At 41.0% G+C, this 15,444-nt stretch overlaps 2 protein-coding genes across 12 annotated transcripts in view; one reads left to right on the plus strand and one right to left on the minus strand.

Annotated features, from left to right (window-relative positions):
- Positions 1 to 15,444, plus strand: part of LOC127598052 (tumor protein p53-inducible protein 11-like) — an 823,313-nt gene that overhangs the window by 243,905 nt on the left and 563,964 nt on the right. The gene's annotated exons all lie outside the window — the stretch shown is intronic.
- Positions 1 to 15,444, minus strand: part of LOC127598035 (pleckstrin homology domain-containing family A member 5-like) — a 380,167-nt gene that overhangs the window by 17,833 nt on the left and 346,890 nt on the right. For 7 of the 11 annotated variants that reach the window (XM_052061519.1, XM_052061521.1, XM_052061522.1 and 4 more), the window contains 5 exons: positions 8,422 to 8,505; positions 6,730 to 6,768; positions 2,484 to 2,604; positions 2,261 to 2,365; positions 482 to 554 (listed from right to left, as the gene is read on the minus strand). In XM_052061519.1, coding sequence (XP_051917479.1) covers positions 482 to 554; positions 2,261 to 2,365; positions 2,484 to 2,604; positions 6,730 to 6,768; positions 8,422 to 8,505 — 422 coding nt within the window. The other 4 variants (XM_052061520.1, XM_052061532.1, XM_052061528.1 and 1 more) reach the window with 2 other exon arrangements.

The following is a 15,444-nucleotide window of genomic DNA, read 5'->3' on the forward strand; positions in this document are numbered from 1 at the left end:
GAGAATCATCAATCTGGATCTAAATCCATTGGTTGGATAGTAATGCTGCTAACAAAGAAACAAACCAAAAAAAAGTCTGATCAAAATCTAACATTGGCAGAGATAGGGTGCACGCTTTTGGTCGCTTGTTGGCATTACAAGGGCGTCTGTAAATGTCGTCGGGAAAATTTAAGGATTCATGACAGAGGAACCGCAATGTGAGAGGAGCCTGCCTGATTCCTGGAAACTCGTTTCACAACTCTAAATCGGTGTGAAAGCCATTTTCCAGCTTAGCTCCTTTTGTCAAAACCATGTTTGGGAGGCATAATCCAAGCCATGTTTCTTACATAGCCACTCCAACGGTCTATTTGGATCTTGTACAAGCACAGGGATTGAGTCCAGCTAAACAGAAGTGGCCCGGGGCATGGCTTAAGGAGAGACTGCAGGGCACAGTTGCTGCAAGCAGTAGCATTGAAAGATGGGTTTAGTTGGAATGACTCACCTCTGTAATAGAAGAGACACAAGTCTGACAGCACAAACCATCGCTTTTTCCACAGCTTCATCCCGGTGCTGTCCTGCAAAGACATCAGAAGACTCTCAGATACATAGTTAGCTACCAAAAAAATAAAAAATAACAGATTAATTCTATTGGAGAGAGCATTTAAGGTTCTTACTTAATTATGATGGGATATGACTCGGCATTTGACTACATTTTTCTTGAGTGATAAAGTAGAAAATGAATGGCTTTTAAAACATTGTTTTGTTTTTAATAGAGAGAAATTTTCACATAATGGTCTGAAATCCTGTTTCAATGCAATAGATGTTGAGCATAAGAATACTGCCTGGAGCGTTGCCATAGCAGTGGTTTAGGTTGGTAGGTGAAAAGAAAAAGGTGATGAAAATGAAATACTTTTCAAAAGAAATTAGTCAAAGTCTCGACAAGATATTGAACAATGTGCTCCGCCAAGCTGTTCTTAAAATGTTCCAGTAGAAGCTTGAGACAATGTTCAGACCTTAACTCAGGGGTGTCAAACTCGTTTTATGTCGCGGGCGACTTCAGAGCTACGGCTTCCCTCGGAAGGAACGTTATTTCTAGCCCATGACAATTTGACATTTCGGTACAGATTTTAGCAAGGATCATGAAAGTTGACCCGGATGATTTGCTCCAGCGGGCCACATAAAATGACGTGACGGGACGGATCTGGCCCCCGGGCCTTGACTTTGAAACCGGTGCCTTCACTGGACTGAATTCCAAAAAATAAGTATTTCACTATCCCCTCAAAGGGACACTTATATGTCACCAATGAATTCGCTGAAGGGTTTAGATGTTTCCTTCAACGGACTTAAGGACTTCAATTGCTTCTCAGTTTCACAGAGGCAGGAAAATACGTGAAGATCCAGCTTTTATTCACCGTCGCTGAGTTGTTGAGCTTGATCTCCATCACCCTGATTGAGCTCCTAAAGAAACAGCAGCTGGCAGCACAACCAAAGGAAGCCTTCGTGCATTGAAAGGACGCGGCCGGGAGGCTGCAATCAAAGCTAAATGAGTCTGCGACTGACGCCTGAGAGTCCTTTATGGCAAACGAGCGCCTCGAGCATCCCCTTTTCACCCCGGCTGCTGCAAGCAGGAGCCCTGATGAAGGACAGCTATTCAAACAGTGCTTATGTAGATCTAAGCAGCAAAAGTGGACTAATAAATCCGATCTTCTATGGCATCGAATACATATCTTATACCTGATAGTTTATAATGCATATAAAAAGTCTACACCCCCCGTTCAAATTCCATGTTTTGCTGGAAAAATGATTTCAAAACTATTCACGTGATCTATAACCTCTCTAAAATAACTGAAAAATGCAAAAAAAAAACCCAAACCTTTGAGAGGGAAAGTAAAAAATTAACTGACAATGTCGTTGCAGAGGTGTGAACATGTTACAACTAAGGATGTGGCTGTGCTCAGAATTTTGCAATCACATTCAAACACATGTTTAACGGATGTCAGCACACGCCCGCCAGTATTTAAATAATTTTTTCATGCAACAAAAACTTTGAACTGTGGTATGTCTTTCTATCGCCACTGTAAATCTGAAAGGGAATAAATACTCTGCTGATTTTTTTATGACTTTTCCAACATTTCTCTATCGAGCAATAAAAACAAAGCCCCAAAGCCATTATGGTGCAGTTTTTGCGAAACACCATGAAAACCTTACTTCTAAATGAACACCATCAGAATCAGTGCACAGAAAATAACTATGATAACACAAACAAAAGTGTTTTGTTTACCTGCTTATAAAGCCAGTCCCTCTTTATAACGGGAGCGCTGGGATTCCTCCTGATAGAATTTGATCTCTTTCCAAAATTATGAAGTTTTTTAGGCAGTCTTGATGCCTACAAATGCAATGTATATGTCAGCTGTTATTTTCCAAAAAGACAGCGTTAAAAGACATCAAAATTTCACCTAGTTCTATTTTCTGGTCAGAGTTGCCCCATCATGTATGTTACTCACCCTTGCTGCTGCGCCGGATTGGTTTCCGGCACAGTCCGTGCCACCCGTGTTGTTGGAGGCCTCGCTCATGGTGCTTCTTGGCTGTTCCTTCTTTTCATTCACTGGAACTTTGCCGGCAGATCTAACCGTGCACACAAGCCAAGCAAGAGCATGTGAGGTCCAACTTTGCAACCCCAGTAAAAAGGTAGAGAATAGAAGCAGGGCGGCCTCGATTGTCTAATGACCCATCAGCCCACTATAGTACAAACTTTTGTGATGAGATCTCAGCTTAGAACACAGAATAAAGCCAATTCCACCAACGGTCACTTGAGGGGAAAAAAAAAATTCCAGTGGTTTGAGAATGCTGACGTACCGAAATCCAGCCGTAGTTGAGGTAAATCACACCAGAATGCCTGTTATATGAATCTCATCGCACTTTCAGAAAGCCTGTCATCGGGTTGAACGCCATGTAAATCAAGTTGTGTCTGGCCCATGGGGATGTCTTACATTCTTTAGGTGGGGAACAACGTAATCTCGTGGAAACATGATACCACAGTGCAGCAGAAGCACTGCAACGCTGACAGCGGTTTGGGTCGGCGACCTCGTACGCTGCTAACTCCGTTTCACAAGACAAACTTGCTCATTTGATGCTGGTGACCCCAAAGTCTTCCAATTACATGGCATCATGCATGAAAAGGAGCCGATGAATACTTTTCCATTCATCCCATCGCTGATTTCCTAGGTTACACGGGAGCCTGAGACCATTACAGGGGCAAAGACACTCGGATTGCATGCTGTCATTATCAAGGTCCACACACAGGAGAGACTATAACATGGAATGACATTGTCTCAGTTAAAAAAAAAAAGTAATTAATTTCAAATAAATAAATGCAGGCACCACCCACACGATACTTAATCTCATGCAACACGGCAACATGTTTAACACGTACAATTACAGATTCAAAACAATCAGCTGATATTTTCTTACCTGTATTTCGAGTAGAAGTTACTGTTTGGCTTTGTTCGTCACAAGATGCAGTGACTTTTTTTTTTCATTAAAAAGATGACATAACCACTTCATGACCACTCTTTTAGATTACCCTTTATTATCAAAAGATTGCTGTGTCAGGGGAATGAATAATAAATTCAGTTCTATTCAGAGTTGAAGTCCTGTGATGGACAAAGCAGCTGACTAATGGTCCTTTGAATCACAGTGGACACAATTTCCAACCCGAAAATAATTTCCTGTGAAAAGTAATGAGTGGCCACTGAGGTTTGCCTCCTCGGGTTAATGAGCTCAGAGGATTTGCTGCACTAGCAGTGAAAAATGACCCACAATCAACGATGTGTCAACTGACCATAAAAACACAGCGGAAGGGCCATCAAGGGAAGAGGCACTGTGAAATGTATTTTATTCATGTATTTAAAAACAACAGAAGGGAAAAAGACTTATGTAGGTGTAGGTAGTATGTATGTAGATTACGTTTTTCTCCTATCGTTACGAACTTTAGATGTTTACTTTTAAAATCTTTACAATGGGGCATGCCAAGAATGATGTTGCTCTCTTTTGGCTCTTTTCCACCGCACTCATGCTAGTGCTAGTTCCGGGCCAGTGCCCAGGTTAGCAAAAGTTCTTTCTTGTTCCACCATCGAAATTGGCTCTAACTCTTAGCTCTGGTGCTTGACACTGGTGCTTAAGATGGCCCCAATTATTTGTTAGGCCAGACTGTACGTCAAGGGGCAGTGGGCGGGCTTATCATGACGATCGCCGATGTAGAGGATTGACTCCCCTGAGCGGTGAACGCCGGTACGATTGTGTCCCATCAAAAGAGCGATCGCGGATGTGCCCACATAGCATGCGATCTCCAACTCGCAGCCACCCTCGTGATCATCTACAATGATTAGGAAGGAAATCAGTGTTTGCTGATTACATGTCCCTGACTATTATATATTACATACAAGTATAATCGATGCTACGCTATGTTGCCTAGCAGATGCTAATAGCGCAATATTATTAACATTATTATTATTATTATTATTATTATTATTATTATTATTATTATTAATAGCGCACACGTTTGTGGGTAAATGTCGACATAAGCAGTGACGTTTGGATGGTTTACGATGACGTAATTACGTAGCTCCTACTTGGCTCTTTGCTGGTGGAAACACATTCTTCGTAGGAACTTGTTGAACACCAACTGAGCACAGCATTGACCCCGGCGCCGAACGAGCACCGAGTTTGTTTTGGTGGAAAAGGGGTATTTGATGCTCATTTCCCATCAGCTTCTTGTGTCATGCTTCGTAGATAATCGTTTAGGCCACTATAATCAATCACAATGCAGTGAAATAGAAACGTTCTGGTGTTGTATGATTGCTAGTAGAAGGTGAGGAAACGATTTTTTAACATCCCTCACAGGAGCTATACATATTTTTATTACAGTGGAGTGAGCAAAACCGAAAGCATTAAAGTACATTTAATGCTTTCCAAAAAGAGAAGTTTTTCTTTTTGGTTTTTGCTTTTATTTGTGGTGCCTCTATAGAATGGTAACATCAAACAGACTATACACGAGAGAGTATAGCGGCACAAACGTGAAGCCATCTTCCTTGTGTTTGCCACTGTGTCGGTTTATGGCCATTAAAATTGTTTTACAACTAGAGAGCACTTGACTTCCATTGACATTTAGAAGGTCACATTAAAGATGATCAAACGACTGTTCAAGTAGCTTCACAGAGTGGATTTTCTTCAACCTTATCAGGGTCAATTTTAAAGCCAAAGACATTGGCTACATTGTACTTGGTTGTCAGAATTATAGTGGACGCAACCAAGTTGTTTTTGACAATACTTTGAGGCCCCCAGTAACGTCATTCCCAAGCATTTCCTTCATCTCAAACATGAGGCATGTTGCAGTCGGACTGTGTTGCATACGCAGGCCTCTTTTCAAATGTACTTTAAGTTACATACACGCATGCCAATCACAAAGGTGAAAAAAAGATGTCTCATTCCTACACAGGTTAGTGTTAAAGTGTAATTCATGAATATGACAAATGCTCTGATTAAAGAATGGAACAAGCTCACTGACTACATTTTACAATAGCGCTTTCCGCTATTTCTTCCAGAAAACCTCCAAACCTTACTAGGTTAAGTAAGGCATCGGTCAACTTTGTATCTCCTTCAAAAACAAACCCCAAATGAAAAAAAAAAAATTATCATCTTATCATTTTCCCCAAAAAATTAAACAAGCAGCATTAGAAGTACTGGGACTTTAAATCTTTTTGAAAGGTTTCCAACTGTAAAGAGAGAAAGCCAAATTAAAGTATGATGAAAAGCAGATTGCGCTATTGAAACCGTGTGCTTTAAACTGCTCTGCTGCTGTGTGGCCTGTCATTAACAAAGCAAACTATCACTTATGCCCACGAGGCTCGTTCCTTTAGATCACTGGTCACTGCATCAGTGTGCGTGTCTGCCCGTGTGTCTATTAGGGGCAGGAAAGATAACAGTGCCAATGAGCCTTGGTGCCCTGCGTACAGTGATGTGTGGGCGCTAGTCGGGGAGGAACTGGACTGAGACTGGCTGAGGGTGCATTTTAAAATGTCCACACAGCGTTTCTAAAGAAGGAACGACCACCTTTGTTTGGTATTGGACCAGACCTTTTTTTTTCCTTTTCTTTTTGGTGAACAAAAGACCCTGGGATCAAAACATGCTGTCGAACTAAGCGGTGAAGCACAATTTCCAGATATTTGGAGAGCTCAACAAGCCTGAGCGCAGGACTGTGTCTCTGTTCTGTCCAAGTAAGCAACAAGACGAACTTACGCTTATAGCAACACGCTTCTTCGGCACAGAACCACAATGTGTAATCCAACTGGTATGTTATCAAGCAACCTTTGCAGAGTCAGAGCAGGACTGGATTTGGTGTTCCCGTGGAAAACAGTCAACATTATGAATTGTATGGTAGTGATAAGAGAGATTTATCTAGCAGCTTTATTATTCATTTATTTGTTTTGTTTTTCAAAAAGCTAATACTGCCTGTGTCCTAAGAAAATTTTCAGCTCCTTACGTTCTGCTAGCTGTTAGTGAAGACTTGGATGAACACAACAGACTTGACTTTGTAATGTAAATGCAGAACAGGTTATCAGGCAAGGCGGCATTCAAATCACTCACTGAGTGTTAGTGTGCATCAACAAGGCGTCTCTTCACACCGACACGCTCAAGTGCTTTACATAAACACACATGTTCATGGTATGCTAGCAGCCAACGGTGTTTTACCTGCTACGCGCTGGATGAAACATTTTTCCACAATACACACTACAAAACAGAGGAAAGAAAAGTGTGTTGAGTCTCTGTCCTTTAAGTCAGTTATTGGCAGTATAGTGATTTTCGCATGAACAAGGTACTGTATAGTGGAACCTCAAAGAAGAAAAATTGTCTGTGACTGAACTTTTAAGTAAATTGCTAGCATGTACTGTGAAACAATTTAGCTAACCATTAGTAAAAGATAAAACCAAATGACAGTGACAGAGCTGTCCAAATATTTGCTGTAAGCATGCACATGATCATGTGGATGACTAAAGACAGGTTGAAACATGTACAGTGAAGACAGAATGCTGAGAACGTCTTTGTTTGCGGTGGGTCAAGTCCGTTGGAGACCTCAGCATGAGCAGCAAAGCAGGAAGCGCAAATAAGAAGTGAAAGATGTTTATGACATAAAGCTGTCTTAACACTCAGAAGCAACATTAGGAACAGAAAGTGGCATCGCACCAAGAGCTGACACACAAGACATATTAGTAACCGCAGTGACAAGGAAGTTAATCAGGAGAACAGCCTGCTCTGAACCCTTGAAGAAAGTTTGAGAATAACATATGATAAAGCACTTCTGATGTCAGGTCACTTGTGATAGTGGGCCCCTTTTTTACTTGATCAAAATAGTTTCTGATGGCCTCTGAGAGTAGGATTTGGTGAAAGCTTAAATGCTGGATGTTTTCCATTTTTGTTTTTTTTTTGTTTTTTTTCCAAGAGTAAAATGCAAGGTTTGTACTGGATGTTGGGGGGTGTGAGGGAGGCTTGTTTCCAATTGATATGACATTTTGCACCAGCATGTTGTGCCTATTTATGTCAAAAGCAGCAGAGAAGTGAGAGTAACACAGCGAGGGGAGAAATGTGACGAGAGAGTGCAGTGTGACGCTTCTCGTACGACAAGAAGCCTCACAAGCAAGCATTCAATCCATTTCTGCTAAACTAAATGACTCTGGGGAATGTGGTGACACCAAATAGATTCCTGAAATACAGTACTACAGACTTACACTGAAGATTTATAACACTTTTAGCTACTTCTTGGGGACTGATTAATGCAAAGGGATACCAGCTTTATACTCACTTCTGAAATAAGAAATTTACTCAAATTATCTTCAATAATGTTATGATCAAATCTTATAATTAATTTATGTGAAGACACTGATGACAGTTTGTCACAATAATTAGGAAAATAGAAAAATGTCACTTCAATTTCCGAGGTAATCAAAATATTCCATCACTTGTGAGCGTAACTTAAAACAGGCTAGCGGGCTACGCAATTCCATCCCGCAAGGGAGCAGTGGTAATCAGCCGTTTTGCTGAACTAGTCTAATCACATGAACGGAACACTGGAAGGGGATACTTACTGTATGACTTCAGCAAAGGTCACCAACTAGTCCAGGGTCAAGAGGGACTGCATGTGGACGATCACATTCCGACTGAGTGATGTGTACGCAATACAAAGGCCGTTTTAGTTTCATCCCTTATCTTATAAATAATTGGCACGCGTGCTTAGCGCTGGGAAAAACAACCTTTGACTGATGAGGGCAAAGTTGCAATTAGAGGCAGGGGTGGAATGGCATCGGAACTTTCGACAGAATGTAAGCAGTGCTGGAAATGCAACCCAGTGACATTCTGGGGGAAAAAAAATTAAAATAAAAGACTTACTGTTCGTTGATGACAAAGATGCAGTTGTCTTGAGAGGGCGAGCCTGAGACGGGATGCTTGCAGGTCACCTTTCGCTCATTATGGCTGTGGAACAGAGTGGAAAGGAGATAGAAAAGGTGAGAAAGTGTCATCTATATTGGACAGCAGCATGGACATAAAAAAACGATTTATTTTGATCTTCTTTTTACTAGTTGTGAAGTTCAATACTCAGGGACAAAGTATTGCAAAACAATCTTTTTTGGTGTGAGCATTAAGGGAGCAAAAAATAAGTTGTTTAAATTCATTATATATATTCATTCATTCATCTTCCGAGCCGCTTGATCCTCAATAGGGTCGCGGGGGGTGCTGGAGCCTATCCCAGCTGTCTTCGGGCAGTAGGCGGGGGACACCCTGAATCGGTTGCCAGCCAATCGCAGGGCACACAGAAACGAACAACCATTCGCACTCACACTCACACCTAGGGACAATTTAGAGCGTCCAATCAGCCTGCCACACATGTTTTTGGAATGTGGGAGGAAACCGGAGCACCCGGAGAAAACCCACGCAGGCCCGGGGAGAACATGCAAACCACACACAGGGAGGCCGGAGCTGGAATCGAACCCGGTACCTCTGCACTGTGAAGCCGACGTGCTAACCACTGGACTACCGGCCCCCCCATTATATATATATATATATATATATATATATATATATATATATATATATATATATATATATATATATATATATATATATATATATATATATATATATATATATATATATATATATATATATATATATATATATATATTAGAGCTGTCAAACGATTAAAATATTTAATCTAATTAAAAATGCAACTGTCATAATTAACTCAAATCAACTAAAAAATTAATCGTGATTACTCACACATTTTTTATCGTTTCTGAATTTCCTTTTTACATTTTTTGTCCTATTTTTCCCCACTTTAATGCTCTCATCAACATGGAATCATGAATCAGTTTTCTATGTGAAAATATGCAAATATTTACTGAAATAATTTCGATTTTCAATTTTACATGAACATTTTTCACTTGGTGCAGTTATTCACACATTATCTCTCACACAATATTACTGTCGATCAATAACGGTGAAAAAAATATTTTGTCACACAACAGCTGCTTAACAGCTTTTTTTATGAAATCAAAACAGAGCAATATAACATTATAAAGTGCACATCTAAGGTACACTAGTACTCAGCCTATAGTGGATTTAAACCATGGTTGCATACTTCATTTTTCTCAAGTTTGCTTTCAACACAGCAGTCTGTTTCTGTATGTTTGTTGAAGAATAACGAGACACCGGACACCAGTGTTCATTATGTGCCGCTGTATTGGAAACTGCCGGCCGTACAAACAAGCACACGCACTTCCCCCGTGCTGCAGGGGCAAACCATTCTGAAAGGGGGGTGGGGCAGGGGGGGTTCACTCCCCCTAACACAGTCAGGCTATGTTGATTGTATTGGTCCTTCTTGCGCGGAAGTGTCTCTACGGTTTTTGTGTCTACCTCATTTCGAATGACTACACTTGGTTCGATGACAACACTGGAGACATTTTACTTTTGCTAGGTCGCTACCACTGTAGCGCACTGTCACTGTCAGACGAACACAGAGAAGCTCCACCCGCTCTATTTACGTGGACACAGAACACTGTAACCTTCCACACAAAATAGTTCCAAACAAGTAACAATTGCGTCAGTGGCATACATCGTATACCTGTATGATACAGAGAGAGAGAGAAGAACAGATAACTTTGGTCTTGTCAGTGGAGTAACATGGCAACTATTTAAAAGTAAACTTTCCATTCATAAACTCTTTAAGTATCCGTTTTCCGTGACTCGCGCTGCCGTGGCTGGCAAAACAGACATGGGCGTGGACATCTGCAGCGCGCTTGTTGTTTTGTTTCTGGTGTATTTATAGAGCAACGTAACATCCGCCTGTGACGTGTGCCGCGTTAATCTCGCGAGAAAAAATGTAATCCCGTTAAAATTCATTTAAATTAATGCCAATAAAAATGCGCTAAACTGACAGCTCTAATATATATATATATATATATATATATATATATATATATATATATATATATATATATATATATATATATATATATATATACATACTGTACACACACACATTTATAATCAACCAATTAATCAGCAATCAGAATTTAATTCTACCAAATATCGGAATCGGCATGGGCCTATTAAACAAAAATCGATATCAGTTGGGGCCTATTTTTTACTGCATCTGTGAGAACCTGATAATAGTAATGATGAATGAGTAGATTTCCTTCAGGTGAAACAATACCAATGTACAACTCAGCTCCGCAGTTTGCATTTCAAGAATGGAATCTAAATAGAAAAGGTGAAAACTGTTCCGAACACTGTCTGAACGGGGGGGTTTATTCATAAAATATTAAAGGGTCCCCATCAAAAAAACACAACAACCCCACCCCACGCCCCATTTTCCTTGCCAAAGTTGTTTGAAGAAGAGTGTGTGAGATCGAGAAAGAAATACATAGGAACAACTAGCATCACCACGCTTCACTGTCACTCATAATTCAGGTTCTTAACAGTCAAATTTGGAATTGTGACAAGTATGCATAACTGATGTAATACCGAGCCTCGGCTCAACATAGCGCATACACACTGTAGCATTAAGTGTCACTGCTTTGCATTTCGGTCATGGTAGTTTAGTAACTTAAGAAGGTTGTCAATATAAAGTCAAGCCCGACGTGAGCGGGTGCCGGAGTAATTAAACAAGAATTCACACCACATAAGTGAAGAGAAGCAATGTCAACAACCGTCTATGAGCCTGTGGCCTCCTCCACGTGCTTTTACATTTCAACTCACTCATGCTGCACCATCAACAGAAGGGAGTCAAGCTGCAGCCCAAAAATAACACAGCCTTTAAACACATGCTTCTCGTGTGCTGAAAAGAGCAAATACCAAGAGTGAAATAGAGGGTTTGGTTTCAGTTTAGCATGGAGAGTAATAGTCTCCACAGTTCGGGTCCATAATTACAGGAGGCACTGTTGGCTGCAGAGCTCCATGTGCAGTCTGGGGACAGACAAATGGCACCATTATTCACTAGTACCCCTTCATGCGTACCGTATGGCTCATAGGTTAACTGGCTCTTGAAAGAATATATTGATAGACAGTCTTAGTAGCACAAAAGCAAGTTTTTGAATCGGCTAACCCGAGTACAGCACATTTAAACATTTCGCGTGAATCGGTGCATTTAGCAGAAGACAAACAGAATATGGGGATGAGTGCAGCTCATTTCTGTCAAAATGTATATTGGCCACTTCAAATGTCTTTCTTGGGCATTTGTGGCTTCTTTAAACTTTGTTCATGGTTTATCAGACCTTTTGCTTGACACCAAAGGGCTACAAATGACATTTGAGAACATGTGCCAATTGTCCTTTGTTCAGTCCATGAAAAACCAGATTGATAAGAACTTTATCTGAAAAGCAGTACAAAATGCAGCAATAGCAAGCCGACAAAGAGCATTTACTTCCTCCGTTCCAAGCTTGAACTGTGTGATCACATTGCTCCGTCTCTATAGTTACGACAAATACTTGAACTTGATATAGCCTTGCGGGATTGGCCGAAAATTGCAATGACCTTGATATAAATGAGTTTGCCAAGTCTGCGGGTTTCTCATTGCCAGATTATGCACTTTGGAGAACAGTGGAACAACAACAAATCTATTTGATATGTTTAATCACACTCCCTCAATATAAGTACTGTAGCATGTCAACCACAACGATGTAACTCACCCCCTGCCTCTTACCTTTAGGGGTAAATGAAAAGAAAAACATGTAGGAAAGATCTGCCTTTTGAAAACTTCTCATTTTCTGTGAGCCTAAAACTTCGGACTAACCCTGCCCACGAGTTGCAACCAGCAAATAAATAAGGAAAGGATGGCAAATGTGTATACAGACATGCATGGAAGGGTGAGTGTTTTTACGAGGAGACATGTAGCAGCACAAAGTCAATATTCACATAGAACGAAGCTATTTGAGGAGGTCCGCAACATTCCGAACAAGGACGGGTGCTTAGCCTTCGTGGCAAATATTATAAAGCTTATTCTGGAAGCATTATGTAGTGTGGGGGCCGGAAAAGAAAGAATGGGATATATTTTAGCAAATAAGTGCACGTGTCAATCTGCACTCTGACTCAGCAGCAATGTGGCAAATAATTGCTCATCTTTGGCATAATGTCCCAAGTCGTCTTCATTTGTCTTTCGCCCAGCATTGACCAGTCCAATAAACAGTAAACATGCAAACATGTGAGTTGATAGTACGTACACAACACAAGTGGCCGAGGGACACAATGCTAATATTAGACCACTTGTGACAAAAGTTACAATTACAAAAATTGAAAGAGGATAGTAAAATTCATGCCTTAATGTAGATTGGTAAAATATACATATTTTTTCCAAATCACATCTCGTGACTAAACTTAGCAACAACGTCATTTAAAATGGTCGCACATGTGATGAGGGATGTGGTCTGTGGTCCCCACAGTCAGCATTAGGTCGGGAAGTTACTTCACCAAAGGCCACATATGGTAACATTTTTGCGCTTCACAAAGAGCATAAACACAACATGGTCTTCACTTTTTGTTATTTATTGTTGTTTTCAAGAGGAAGAAGTTGGCTATGGAGCTGGCCTAAAGACACCTTTTGGCATCAGATGTAAAAGAGGTGGAGAACTTGGCCAAGCATGACGAGCAGACTGCCTCACAGTGGAGAGGGCGGGGCAGCCTCTTGGGTTTCGGACCGTCTTGTCCATAATAATGAGCAGTGAACTGCAGTAATGGGGATTTTGAGGTCTAGGGTCAGCACCTCACAGGATTTGGTTTTATTGTTCTGGCTGGGTCTTTGATCCGTAACTTCTCCCCCTCTACTATGCCAAGCACTAACAACTAAACACTCACCACACTTGGAAGTGCCCTAACAGCATATCATGTTTTTGTTTTTTTAACAGAGTGTGGGGGCCCTACTGGCAGATTCTTTGTGGAATTATTTAAATTGAAAAACAAGCTAAAACTGGAATTGTTGCTTTACATGCCTTCTGGGCAATGAGAGGGGAATTCCGAATGCTTGAGCTAAAATGGAAAAACATGATTACCCACCACTTGGACATTTTTAACTGATCACCTGATCCTATTTGAAGTTTTATAGTATAGTTGAATAACACAAAGGCAGAGTAAGATGAGAGCTGCTTCAAGACAACTGCTGCTTTTCGGTGCCAGTCAGGGCATCCTGCCTGACTCGCTTAGGACATCCTCTCAGGACAGCAATTACCTGGATTGGTTGCTTTAATTACCAGTTCTCACAGTGCCCGGTAGGATCGCATCTTCTGGCAGCGCGATGGACAAATTTTATGACCTTATTAAATGAAGTCCAAACGATAGACAAGCCAGGCTCCTCACACCATAACCTTTTTTCCTATCCGAACAAGCCACAGTCAGCTCTCCATTCACGTCGGCTGGGAGGCATTTATTGCCTAATCACCCGAATCACACTGCTTGTATGAATCTAAAGGAAGGTAAGCATTAATAAGTGTTCCTATGTAAGCTCTAAGTTTGAACGTAATCTGTTTCAAAATGCTTTTTGACCACTATTTTTCTCCCCAGGGGGTGGAGACGGAGGCAATTAAAAAAAAAACATCCCATAGGAAATAATGGATGTACAAATCAGTAACATTGACATCACACCCGTTGCAAATCGTTTGCCGCTTGCATATTAGAGGTCTCCTGAGATTTTGTGAGGTCTTTCATGATATTCTGACATCTCATGATATTATGCATGGCACCAGTGTGTACGATGGATATCCGTTAATAACCTCATGAGCGTTCAACTCGACTAGCCACATTCATTGACAGGTGTAAGGTCTCAGCTGGTCTTTCAGTGGTGACACATTTACTTGTAAAAGCCCATAAATCTAACCCTAATAAATATGAGGGGACATAAAATACTGCCATGCCATCAGGTAACTGCCCTGAACTACCAATGAAAAGAGTTTAACTGCAGAGAAACTCCTCAATACCACATGGACATTGACAAGAAGGTATGAATAGCCTTCCTCACAAAAGCTGGGCTGAATAAGCAGAATAGGCGGTTTGGATGAGGGCATGTGGGGGGCAACAGAAGAAAAGGCCAAAAAGACAAAACAGCTCTGCAGCCCTTCGAGAGCGGCCACCTAAAATGCTGCCATCAAACTGCAACACCATGTACAGATGATATTTCTGAGTATCTTGAAAACGTGGGAAACCCCCACTGCACGTTACCACGGGCTATTCAAGCTTTGACTGTCACCTTTCAACCTTTCCACTTAACCATAGAAAACAGCTGTTCATCCAGGCTACAAATCTGATTTTTTTTAATGTCCAAATAATTAAATTAGTCACTCTCCTGAGGCAGTCGTGACTGTGTTAAAATTATGTCCAGGTGACACGGCTGAACAGGCGATTTGAGCGCCATGGTGACAAGTTGCCTTCTGAAAGAAAATGTATCTGAAAGAAAAGGGATTTTTTTTTTTCATTTGGCTTCATGGGGACTACAACACAGAAAACATCATTTTCTGATATACACTAAATAGTATTCAGAACTATCTAATCAAGGTCAACACCTTAAAGAAATAGATGAAGACTGAGGCTGGGATCCCACAGTGTCATTTAGAAGTGTATTACTGTAACGCGAGCGACAAGAAAACAACATTCTTACTTCATACTGAAACTTGACTGGAGCAGTGTGGCAAATAAGGTCATAGGAGGACTTCTACTTGACAAACAGATGATTGGATGAAATGGAGCTGTCGCTGTTTATCCTCTCATGACTCAAAGCCTAAAATCAAATCAGACGTCCACCCCGCTGCGATTGATGTGTTCGGTCCGGAAAGCTGGCCAAGCAATTAGCGGTGCAACCCTCCTGTACATCTGCATGGCTGCTAATCCGCTGGTTAATGAGGCCACAGCCGCAAATAATTTTATTCATTT

This window comes from Hippocampus zosterae, chromosome 3, assembly GCF_025434085.1.
Source record: "Hippocampus zosterae strain Florida chromosome 3, ASM2543408v3, whole genome shotgun sequence".
Classification (NCBI taxonomy): Eukaryota; Metazoa; Chordata; class Actinopteri; order Syngnathiformes; family Syngnathidae; genus Hippocampus; species Hippocampus zosterae.